The sequence below is a fragment of the Choloepus didactylus genome, chromosome 1 (genome assembly GCF_015220235.1).
Source record: "Choloepus didactylus isolate mChoDid1 chromosome 1, mChoDid1.pri, whole genome shotgun sequence".
Taxonomy (NCBI): domain Eukaryota; kingdom Metazoa; phylum Chordata; class Mammalia; order Pilosa; family Megalonychidae; genus Choloepus; species Choloepus didactylus.
In genome coordinates, this window is record NC_051307.1 from 145,615,406 (window position 1) to 145,628,590 (window position 13,185).

The 13,185-nt window shown below is 37.8% G+C and overlaps 1 protein-coding gene across 1 annotated transcript in view; it reads left to right on the plus strand.

Annotated features, from left to right (window-relative positions):
• Positions 1–7,861, plus strand: part of ANKUB1 (ankyrin repeat and ubiquitin domain containing 1) — a 38,449-nt gene extending 30,588 nt beyond the window's left edge. The window contains exons 5-6 of the mRNA XM_037827498.1: positions 842–1,780; positions 6,954–7,861. Coding sequence (XP_037683426.1) covers positions 842–1,780; positions 6,954–7,083 — 1,069 coding nt within the window. The 3' untranslated portion in view covers positions 7,084–7,861. The remainder of the gene's footprint in view (positions 1–841; positions 1,781–6,953) is intronic.
• The last annotated feature ends 5,324 nt before the right edge of the window (positions 7,862–13,185 follow it).

Sequence of the window (13,185 nt, forward strand, 5' to 3'; positions counted from 1 at the left end):
AGGATGGTTGGGAAAGCTCCAATTGGAAGAAGGCAGCCACTGTGGAGAACTGGGGAAAGAACATTCCATGAATAGGAAAAGCAAGTGCAAAGGTCCTGAGATGGGGGTGAACTGAGATGTTGAAAGGACAACAGGAAGGCCTGCTTGGCTCCAGTGCAGTGAAAGAGAGGAGAGGGGGTCAGAGGGCAGATGATGAAGGGCCATGTGGACCAAGGTGAACAGTTTGAATTTAAATTGCAGTGGGATGCTATTGGAGGGTTTGAAACAGAGGATAGGTACTCTCCAATTTATGGAATAAAAAAATCACTCTGAGTGCTGTGTAAGGAGGAGTCTGTAGGGGGCAAGAGGAGATGGGAGACCAGTTAGGAGGCTATGGCACTGGTGGCAATGGGGAGGAGCATGAATGGTGACTTGGATTGGGGTAGCAGTAGAGATGCTGAGAAACCAGAAAATAAGGATTATTAGAAATGACAAAGCAAACAAACATACAAAACTTTCAAATTTATAAAATGTGCTGAATTTCTTCCAGTATTTCCCATTTAATATACAGCTTGATATCTTTCCTGAGCATTTGCGTTTCATGAGAAAAAAAACCACTCCAAAGAAATCAGTTTGAATTATTTATATGTGTATGGTAGGATAATCTGTATAAATAGCACCTATGAAATTTAACCAGTACATTACCATATGCCTTTTCTGAAAAACCTTTTAGATAAAAGTTGGGAAGGAATAAATATTTTAACGAGAGTGTTTCATGAATATTTACTGTAACTATTTGGTCTGTTTCCTGTATTACTAATCCCCCCCCCCAACCCCACTCCCACTTGTTTCATTTATTCAGGTATCAGAAAAGGGTAGTTCTGTACATCGCTGCCTTTTATGGGTACATTGAGCTCACTGAATGGGCCCTGAAGCAAGGTGTGCACCCCAATGAAGCAGTTGGTGTTCACCCCTATCGAACATGGTGCCATGAAGCCCTTCATGCAGATGTCTCCAAATGCCCCATTCATGCAGCTGCAGAAACGGGCCAACTGTTGATTCTGAAGGCCTTTGTCAACTGCAGCGTGCTGTGCCTGGAATGCAAAAATGCAGCAGGACAAATTCCCCTGACCATCGCGCTCAAACACAAGCATAAAGACTGTGTATTATATTTGCTGAGTAAAACTTGGTCCACGGTTTCCTTTCCAAAAATTTCAATTTCTATGAGGATTTATATTAAAATAAATCAATGGGTCCTCAGAGCTCAGAGACATGGCCTTAATAAAAGCCAACTTTATGGAGGGAGGGTCTTTGGGGCAAGAGTTGGTGACATCGTGGTGGTGGATGGCTTCACCAAACCAAAAATGACCTCCAGGAGCTGGCATAAGGCTGGACATAAGAACTCAAAAAGTACTACGTGCAAGTTACTGCCCCTCAGGGAACAAACTACAGGTAGGAAACCTGTCAATCCTTTGACAATTTCACAACAGGACACAAGAGGAGAAAATTTCAAATTTCCTCCACTGGTAGATGCAAATAAGTTTTCTGAATTACAGAGTCATCAACAAAAAAATGAGAAAAAAATTACTGCTACAGCTAGTAAAAAAGAAAAGCTAATAAAAAACACATATCTCCCCCAAGTACCCCTTCCTCCCATTTCAAGAGTGGGATATTCACACCCATCGTTTTATTATGCAACTCCCAGTGCCGCCTTTTTACTAAGGTCCTCCTTCTCGTCTTTCTCGGAGCACAGTGGGAAGACTCCAAGAGAGAATGCAATCTTCTGCCTAGCTGTGGCAAGGTAATGTTTTTTCTTTAAATATACAAGGGGCAAACTTTTAATAGGATGGATCTAGGGTGAGAAATGATCCAGAAAGTCCTTCCGTGCCATATAGTATAAGTTGTTCAATAAAGCAACTCCCAGCTTCAAGGATCTCATCATAGCCTAGTAGTTGGACAAAATGAACTGATTTTTTTTTTTTTTTTTTTTTTTTTGCCAGTCCAATCTGTGTACTTCTTTACTCCAGGAGTTTTCAGGAAGAAAGTAGACACAATGAAAAGAGTTGTATCATTTAGCAAGCTCCCTTGCTTTTTTTTTTTTTAAGCTTATGAATTAATTATGTTCAAAGGGAGAAAAGGGAAACTTGAAATGTGGGAGCTATCAAAAGCATCATGGAAAACTGGATGACCATAAAAATGGAAGGAAAGAAAGGAACAATTTAATGAAAAACTGAACATAAAAACCTGAGCTGACTTTTTGGGTAGGGGTGGGAGTAGTTACAAAGGAAGATAAATATCAAATAGGGTGGTAGAATTGACATTAATATTTAAGGTAAATTAAAAAGGCAATCCATTATCACATTTAAAGAGTTGAGCAAATATAGCAGAAGTGGACTTTTCAGGCATATTCATTTCATAAGATAAAATTTTATATAATGGTCATCAGATTCCACTGAATTAGATCTTACATCCCATTCATTTCTTATAAGTATTATTGGATGCCAATAAAACAGTAGATGTATAGATTTATGAGTGGCTTTTTCCCCTACTCAATATATGTAATGAGAAGGAAAGACAAAGCAAAACTAAATTGTTTTAGTTACCTTTCTGTGTTGGTCTTTATTTCAGCTCTACTACAGTACTTGGCTGATTGTTGCCACCTAGTGGTAAGAGTAATTTGGGCTGTAAAACAGGCAAAAATCCGATTGAACATAATGAGGTTGGCAGTAAATGAAGAAACTGCTTACCAGCTTTAATCTTTGTAAGTTGTAAGATATTTCTGACTAGAATATATAAAAAAAAAGATAATCTAAAATTCTGGAAAAGACTAGGAAATGATTAATGCAAAAATTATATACCCAATCTTAAAATTAGGCTGTAAACACAAGACAGACAATACTGATTTGTTTTATCAACAGATGCAGGTTAAAAATGAACTTCTTTTCAAACATCCAAAAAGTGCCTATTGTGGCCCACGAAAGCACTTATATCTACCTGAAGTGGCCAGTCAAGCTATGCAGTCAGGTGGTCTGAGTACACCTTTAAAAGTCTAGTCCAGCTCTTGTGCAAAAAGACACAAACATGAAGGGGTGGACATGCATCATTTTAATGGTTACATCCATCATCACCAAGCTAGTATCATCACCAGGAGATGGGGATGCACCTCAGTGTAATTCTTCATGATGGTGACTCAGGGAATTGGGTCAGGATGGGCAAAATAGCCATAGATGTTCTGGATTGTATGGGGGCTCAGGGACTCCCAAACCAGGACTCCAGACACCATATCTGGCACTATGTAGAGGCTCTAGCTGGACCACATGTCATTCAGGAACTTCATCTTTAGATTCATGGACATATACCTCTTAGAGCTGACTCAGAGATGATATTGCTACAGTTAGCTGAGACCAAGTGTGAGTCCGGGTTGGAGAGTGCATGTGGCTGGTGAGGAGATGACAATGACTGAGGCCAAAGGCTCACACAGTCTCATTCCTCAGCCTCTAGAAGACAGTATGGGCTTTACACAGATCAAAGGACATCTCCAACGCATGGCTGGGAAGCCATCTTCCCTATCTCTTATCATCCAATTCCAGTGAGGTTTACGTGACTGAGAAGTCCAGCTTTGTGAAGATTCAAATGTGAGGCACTGGTCCACAAGGTAGCAAGTACTGAAAGCATTGAGAATAGATGGTGATCTCAAATGGTAACTCAGATGGGTCCTTGTGCTCCTGATAAAAGTAGAGCAATTTTTCTTCTTTATAAAAAGTATAAGATATTGGGCAGGGGACCCTTTCCACATTCAAGCCACTATATTTGCTGAGGGTGTTTGCCTCAAGCTTAGAAAGTGAATACAGGGAATAAACCTGCATGGCCTGGTCATGGCCACTAAGCCCTCCTCTCAGTGTGGGAGTAAGTCCTCTCCAAACTCCTCTTGATAAGTGATCTATTTATTGGGGGTTCTAGGAGCAGAGGAGAATTTGAGGGGGGAGGAAAACAAATATGGAGGTGGGGCAGAAGTTCGTATGGCGTACAGACAGAGTTGGTACAGTGGTTTCAACTGGGCAATGGAATATTTTCCCTTAAAAAAAATCATAATTATAAAATACAGTAATAATTGCTCCCTGTAAAACACAAACAGCATGGAAAAATATAAGGTAAAACATGGAAGTCTTCCTCCTTCCTCTAATCTCACTTTTCTCTCATTGTCTCCTTCCCCTCCCCAGAAGGCATCACTATTACTATTTGGTTTATAGTCTTCTAGAACTCTTCTATGTATCTCAATTTATGTATGTGAGATATGCATATTAGCATGCCTTTTTTCTATAAAAGGGGTTTTACTGTATTTACTGTTCAATTATATGTGATATATCAAATATCTCTCAACTCTTTTCAAATTAAGTAGGAAGCAATTGCAAAGGTCAAGGCGAGAGATGGTAATAGATTCCCCTATAGGAATGGCTTTATCATGGAGAAGTGGGTGAATTGGAGAAATATTCAGGATTTGGTGATAAACTGTATATGGCAGGGAATGAGGGACAGGTTGGGTGCAAGGATGACTCTTGTCTTTTGAATTAAATGAAGCAGGAAGGAAGTTCTGGGCTCATGGAGACTTCTGGTCACTGCTGTAGCAGCACAGCCCCCAGGGCTCTGCTCCCACTTCTGGAGAGATATGGGCAGCTCTGGGCGTTCTGAGGCCTTCTCAGGAGTTTATAGACATATTTGCAGAAGGGCACAGTGTGCAGAGAGCCCAAGTAAGTGCCAACCGGTGGAGGCAAAATATTGCTGTTATCAGGGCAGCCTTAAAGTTGTGTGTGCTTCTTGTTCCCGATAAGTACCTCTGCCTCCCCTGGGTGAGTGCCAAGAACCCACGAAATGATGACTCCAGGACAAAAGACCTAAATTAGCCTTTTTCACACATTCACAGGACTGTGTCTGGCCAAGAGGCAAGGACAGTTAGAGCAGCAACTGACTTGGGAGATACCAGCCTTTACTCCCTTCCTCCAACTCTGCTTCCTTTTTATTCAAAGTGCTCATCGCAGTCTGTGATTTTATTAACCCTCTCTTTGCTTTTTGTCTCCCCAAACTAGAGTGTAAGCGCCATGAGGACCCAGGAATTCTGTTTTTTTCACTTTTAGAATCTCCAGCACATAGAATGGTGCATATAATAAGTTCTCTGTATACAATTGTTAAATGAAAGCAGCAAAGCCAAGGTTCAAATCCCAGGGAGAGAATCAGAATAAGTTCTGAGCTTAAAAGGAGTTAGGACATACATCAGAGAGAGAGAGGACTTTAAACCAAATAGGGTTAGTAATAGCTGCAGAGTATGAGGACTGGCTAAAGGTGCCTAAGTGATTTCTTGAAGGTTTAAAACTTGATTTTATGGACAGAATGGATGGTTTAACCCAGTTTAAAGGGCCCAGGGTGACATAACAATTGAGGTAAAGCAAGAAGTTAATCTGGAGCATTAGTGATGAGTCAGGCAGACTCGGAGCTAGTTCAAATGTTCCAGACACTAAGCTACTTTTATGCAAGGTTGCTTCCAATAGATTGGGGAAAAGCCCTTTAGAGCTACATGACTTTGCTAGACAAAGGGGTGGTGGTAAGGGAAGGGACCCAGGTAGAGGGGACAGCATGGGCAAAGGCACTGTTTTGTGAAAGGGAAGTAAGAAATTTAGTTTTCAGAATTTTCAAAAGGCACTTTTGGGGATAGGAAGAAATTGTCTGGAGATGAGAATGGCAAGGTAAATTGCACTAAAACAGAAGGATCTGTGTGCTCCAGAAGAGAGTTTACTTTTTATTTCCTTTCTGTGAGGTAGGCGGTGAGTTGGAAGCTCACGGAAGTTTTCCTTTTTCAGGGAAATCCTATAATCAGTTTTTTTGTGGGTTTCTTTCTTTCTTTCTTTCTTTCTTTTTTTTTTTTAAGACAAATCTGGTGGAGATGTATGGCAGAGTCACTGAAAAGGAGTGATATTGAAGGCATGGAAGGGCTATACTAGAGTTAGATTTTGTACTAAGAGAAGCAAGAGGCAGTAGAAATCTGGACTAGTAAAGTAGTAATTAGGGATGAGGTGACAGGCCATGATCTACAAATCTGGTCACCAATTGGATGTAGGATTGGAAAGAGAGCAAGGAATTGAATTTTGTTTCTAGCTTTGGAGAATGAGAGACAACAAACCACTGTATTAGAACAAGGATACTGAAGGGTGACAAGTTTAGAAAGAAGATAAAAGACATGTTAAATTGAAAGTGTTTGTGGGATGTCCAATAATCAAATATTTTTATTTGGTAATTAGAGATACGTAACTTTTAAGAAAGATCAAGGTTTTGGAGTCATGGTCATGGGATTTTAAGCAATGAGTAAATGAGATCTCCCAAGATGAGGGTGCAGAATAAGAGGAAGATGAAGGATAGAAGATTTGAGGACCACAACATTTAATGAGAAGTAAAACTCTTCTGAAGTCAATCATTTGCATCCTACAAAGTAGGAGTCATCATATAATTGAAATTTGCCAGTCTTTATTAGTATATAGTCAGAGAATAACTATCATAAAACACTAAGCTTCACTGCATTTCAGTTAAAGGCTATCAAAGAACCAATGCCTTATCGATTTAAAAAGCCTAATGTGTTTGTGGTGGTGGGTTGGATAGAAGGGAAAAGAGGTCAGGGAGGATATCATGTACAGGGGTGTCTAAAGGAAGACAGAAAGAAAAGTTTCAACCCAGAGAATTCTACATGGCATTGCATGGTTTTCTGCTTTTGGTTGTGGGTTCTAAACTTCTAGTACTGCCTTGGGAAAACATCAGTCCCACTGCTTCTCAAGGAACTGGTTTTAGAAAGATTCCCATTTCTTATTTTACATCCTACCACATGTGACAAGATAAACTAGCCAAACTATACAACTTGAAGATTTCCATCCTTTTAGCTGTATATTGGTACAAGATTGGACCTCTCTATAAATTGTCTCACTCTCTTGCAGTGCCTTTAAAGAGAAACGATGGCTTCAGCAGTTAGGAATAGCAAGAGTCCTGGCCAAAAAGAGCATTTCTAACCTGACTACCCAAGGAAGCCTGCCAGCATGTAAAAACCTTCCAGAAATTGTGCTTTGAAAAGTTATGACAACCCCAGTTTGGGTGAAAATCTGGCCAAATAGGACAGCAAACCTCCACTTCTACTGCTAATATTTCTAATAATTCTAATGCTATCATTTCTATTCATAGTTCAAATGCCAACAGTTCTAATGCTATGCAACTATCAACAGGGTATTTAACATTTAACACCATGTTTTCTTGGACTATATCACCCTATATGAAAATTTATTTTTCTGCATAAAAAGTGTGAGGAAGAATACATAAGAAACTGAGAATAGAAGTTGCCAATAGGATGGGGAAACTGGGCATAGGGAGAAGAATGGAAGTCAGAATTTTTACTGTTTCTTTTTGTTTTCCTGAGTGATTTTTTTTAATGCTTTTTGTTTTTAGCCTTATAAATGTAGTACATAGTAAAAAATTAATACATTTAAAAAAGTCTTTGTGCTTGTCAGACATCTGTTTGAACGTCTGCTAAAACATTATTTTCCATTAATTGAGATAAATTTTACTTACAGTGAATTGCACAGATCTAAAGTGTAAAATTCAACGGATTAGACAAATGTGTACATCTGTATAACCAACACCTTGATCAAAGTAGAACACTTCCATTACCCCAAAAGGTTCCTTTGGGTTCCTATCCAGTAAATCCCAACCCCCTCTAGGCAACTACTATTCTGATTTCTATCACCATAACTTTTTCCTGTTATTCAAATCCAAATCAATGGAATCATACAGTTGTTCACTTTTGTGTCTAGGTTCTTTTATTCAACTTAATGTTTTTAAAGTCAATTATATTGCTGTGTATATTAGTTCTTTTTTTTTTTTTTTTCTTTTTTCTGTGTAGCATTCCATTGTATGGAAGCATCAAAATTTATCTATTCTTGTACGGGCATTTGGGTTGTCTACAGTTTTGGAGTATTATGAATAAAGTTGCTATGAACATTATTGTAAAAGTCTTTTTGTAGTCAATTGTTTTCCTTTCTTTTGGGTAAATATCTAGGCATGGAATTTCTAGATCACAGAGAAACTACATTTAACATTTTGAGGAACTGCCTAAGTTCTTCATTTCTCCAAGTCCAAAGTGGTTTTACCATTTTACACTCCCACTAGCAATGCACAAGAATTCTTGCTTCCCATCCTCACCAACATTTGGTGTCATTGTTTTTGATTTTTAGTCATTCCTAGGGGTATGAAATGGTATCTCAATGTGGTCTTAATTTTCACATACCTGATGACTGATGTTGAATGCCTTTTCATTGCTTATTGGCCATTTGGATATCTTTATCAGTTAAATATCAATTCAAGACTTTGCCCATGTTTATCTTTATATTATTTATTGGATTTTTTTATATTCGTAATACAAGTTGTTTGTCATATATATCAAGTGTGAATATTTTTTCCCATCTGTAGCTTGCCTTTTCATTTTATTAATGGAGTGCTTTAATGAAAAAAGTTTTTAAATTTGTTGAATTATGCTTTATCATTTTTTCTTTTATGGATCATGCTTTTTGTGTCCTTATTGCCTACCCCAAGTCGTGAAGCTTTCCCCTTTGTTTTCTCCTAGGGGCTTTATAGTTTTAGCTTTTACATTAGGTCTGTAATCCAACTCAAATTATCTTTGTGTATGTGACATATGGTAAGGGTTAGGATTCATTTTTTTCCATACATTTATGCAATTGTTCTAGTACCAGTTGATTCAAAGACTTTTCTTTCGCCATTGAATTACATGGCACCTTTCTCAAAAATCAATTACAACATACAAGTGAATCTATTTGTGGACTCTATTCTGTAACATTGACCTATTTGTTTATTCCTATGCTAAAACCACACTGTCTTAATTACTTAAGCATTACCATGAGTCTTAAATGTGTCCTCTTACTTTGTTCTTCTTTTTCAAGATTGTTTTGGCTATTCTGGGTCCTTTGCATTTCCTTATGAAAATTTTAAAGTGAACTTGCCATTCTTCATAAAAAAGCCTGCTGGAATTTTAATTGAGACAACTGACAGCTTAAGAATAGTGAATCTATTATATAATATAACCTAGGATATGTAAACTCATAGTCATAAGAGATAGATTGAAGCTAGAGAACGGGGAGCAGTTGCCTATTATGTACAGAATTTTTAACGAGGTAGAACTTAAATGTTTGGAAATGAATAGAGTGAGGGTAGCTCATTATTGGGATTATAAGTAATAGATCTGAATTGTAGGTGAATTTGGTTGAAAGAAGTTGTTTAGAACCATGTATGTCACCAGAAGGAAAGCTAAAGGTTTAAATATGGGATTGTATAACACAGTGAACCTTGAGGTGGATGTTGTTTAAGGTTAACATTACAAATATAAATAAGTTATTGTACAACTGTAAGACACTTGTACAAAGAGTTAATAATAGGTTGGTATATGGGGAAAAAGTACCTAATGCAAGCTACATACTATAGGTGACAGTAATATCTTAATGTCCTTTCATCAACAGTAACAAGTGTACCACACCAATACTAGGGGTCAGTAATAGGGGGGCGGGGATAAGGAGCATGAGGTGTTTGAGGTTTTCTTTTTTTATGTCTGTTATTTTTCTTTTTTGGAGCAATGAAAATGGTTAAAATTGAAAGTGATGATTGCACAATGAGTTGATGACACTTTGAGACATTGATTGTGTACTTTGGATGGATTATATAGTAAGTGAATATATCGCAATAAAATTTGCAAAAAAAAAAAAAAAAAGAATAGTGAATCTTAGAATCCATAACATATTTCTCCATTCATGGTATATTTTCCCATTTAAGTAAATCTTAATTTCTCTCAGCAAAGTTTTATAGTCTTTAGTGTAGAGATCTTCTTGCAAGCCTTTTGTTAATTTTTTCCCATTTTTTTTTTTTTTTAGGCTGTTTGCTAAGAAGATTTTAAGATAGCTCCTGTTACAATAATCAGAGGCACCTAAAACCTAAAGCTCATTAAAAATATACCTTTGAGTTCCTAGTTAGATATTATGGGGCTGGGACCCAAAGAAAGTTAACACAAAACAAAATACAAAGATTATGCTAAAGAGATGTTGTAAGGTAGCATGTGCATAGGTGTTGATTAATTGTAGAGACAAGAATGCACAGGGATTGGAAGGAGGCACAGCAGAGGTTCTGAGGAGCTGGAATTCTTGATCTGGGTACCGGTTACACAGGTGTACTTGATTTATAAAAATTTTAGCATGGAGTATATTTTTTTTAAGTGGACCCTTTTCTGCATACATTTTATAATCCAGTCTTTTAAAAAGTGAACTAAAGGAATGAAAAAGATTTCAGGAGCCACTTCATGCATTTGGTTCCAGCCTCAGGCTCTTTCATGAAAGGGCAGTTCACATGAGCAATGGAAGTCACCATGCTATTGTCCCCTTCACAGGGTGCTAAAGAACTGTGATTCCTTGCAGGGGGTGATGATGTTTTATATATCATTGAGATACAGCCAAAGAAATGCCTTGGGCAAAGATTCTGGGGCTAGAAAGCCTAAGAAGGAGAAAGGAATATGGAGAAATATTGGGAAGATGGAGGAGAGGGAGTGGGATATAAAGATGAAGAGAGAGTACAAGAAGACAATTAATTGATTTGCAGTTGCCCTTGTTCTCTGCTGGAATCAATTGGAAAAAATATTGAGTATAATAATTCTTTCTTCACTTTAGCCCAGGAAGCAACATGGCAAGAAGTCACATTAAGACCTTACATACTTATAATGCTGTACAATTGTTAAGCATTATTATTAGCATATATAGGGTACCTAAGACATTTAATCTGAGTCTGAGTCCTACTGAAATCAGAGTTAATTGTCACCTTCACTGTGCTTCCATGTCATTTTGTTCATTCTTCAAGTATTACCACTCAATACTCTATACTGAAGTTACTTGTCTCTTTCACTTTACTGTGATCTCTTAGAGGGCAAGGGTGTTGTTTTCTCATTTCCAAAATGCCAGGACCTAGCATATGCTTAAACTTTCAAGTAGTTATTTGATAAATATTTGTTGACTTTAATGAATGGATTTTATGATGATCATGCACGCTGACTTCTCAATTATTTGTGTACCATAAAATCTGTGCCTATAAAATATAAATGCTAAATATATATATACACACAAATGCTTCAGTTTACAAATCCTTCAACTGCTTAATGCTAATTTACTGCTTATTTGAGCATCACAATCAATTCCTTAATGTTAATTTATTCTTTCATCTGAGCATGATGGTGGCCTTGGAAAGGCACAGAAAGGCAGTCATTATAATAGCCATTTTACAAACAAAGAAGCTAAGCTTATAACATGTAGAAGCAACTTGTCGGAGGTCATACAGGTAGTGTCAGCGCCAGATCTGGAAACTGGACTTTTGATTTCGCACTCAGGTTGTATTCAACAAACAACTTCATGACCTTTGATAACAAGAAAGTAACTCTGTCGATTATCCCCAGGAGTTTTAATTCCCAGGTTGGTTTCCCCTGGCTATGACTTGGCTTCTTGACCAGGTTCTTTGGCCAGAACATTCTGCTATTCTATATTCCCCAAGTTCACCTCCCCTCCCCTCACTCTAGTCTCTGAGATCTTGGGGAAGAAAGGCTATTTAACATTGGCATAATTCATAATCAAGATGGTAAATTTGCATGCACCACAAATACTTTAGTAGTAGTTCAGTTAATATACATCACTGCTTCATTGGCAGGGCCAAGGCCCAAATTTGGGGGAGGATACTAAGTGTCCCCCATCTCCATCAGTTAGGCTTTCAGCTTGTCAGGAAAAATTGTGAAAGACTTTGAACAATAAAAGATTAGTGGGTATATTCATTTTCTATTGATGCTGTAACAAATTACCACAAACTTAATGGCTTAAAACAACAAAAATTTATTATCTTACAGCTCTGGAGGTCAGAAGAACAAAACAGGTCCTATGGGGCTGTAATTAAGGTGTTGGTAGAGCTACACTCCTTCTGGAGGCTCTAAGGGAGAATCTGCTCCTTGCATTTTTCAGCTTCTACAGGCTGCCCACATTCCTTGGCTCATGATTGTCTCACTCTGACTTCTGCTTCTGTCATCACATCTCCTTCCCTGATACTGACCCTCCTTCCTCCCTCTTATAAGGACCCTTGTGATTAAACTGGGCCCACCTGGATAATCCAGGTAATTTCCCCAGCTCAAGATCCTCCACTTAGTTACATCCACAAAGTCCCCTTTGCCATCCAAGGTAGCGTATTCACAGGTTCTGGAGATTAGGACATGGATAACTTTGGAGGGCCATTATTCCATAATCCATAGATGTCCTGTTCAGCTCATACATCTGGTTTCTTTCTACCTTTAAGAACTTAAATTTGAGCTATTTTACAACTCAGTAAATTGTAGAAAACCAATAATAATACAAATTATTATTTTCCATAGAAATACAAATTAAATGTGTCTAGTAGAATGCAATTGATTATTGCCCTGTGGAGAGACCCACTTTGTGTCTATTTGTACATTCATTTCAGCATTCCTTACTCCCTATACATGTAGGGTTCTTGGAACTCTCCTCTGAAACAGTTCTAACTGGTTCTTACTGTAATCTTACTGGCTCCCTCATTAATAATGAGTTCAATATAATCCTTGACATATGTTCATTATGTATTTGTATAAGAATCATAAATTTACCTTTCATGACACCTATTCTTTAATAATGGACATTTTCTCAACAATGTATGAATAAAGCATTTTCAGGAAATGATGCTATTTTTGCTATCTGTAACTTAAGTAAAAATTGCTGCTTCAAGACCTAACAAGTTCAAGGACTTGGCATACTGTAACCCAGTAGAAAAGACAAACAATTTCAGTCAGATGTGAGAGGACAAGGCAGACACAGAAAGCTAAATAACTTCTAATTTTCACTTCTATCTAGGAGACTGGGAGTAAAGAACGAATTGTCTCAATCCCTAAATATAAAAGATAGATATGAGGAATCTCTCTTCCCTGCTCACCAATCCCCCACCCCCACCCCAAGAGGGTGAGATTCAGAGAGTCATATTGCTACCAGTTAGCAATTCTGTAGTCTCTTACATTACTGTGCAATTACTATTGTCTCATATCAGATGTGAGGAGAGTTGGAAAAGGAATTCTCACTCTGCCCT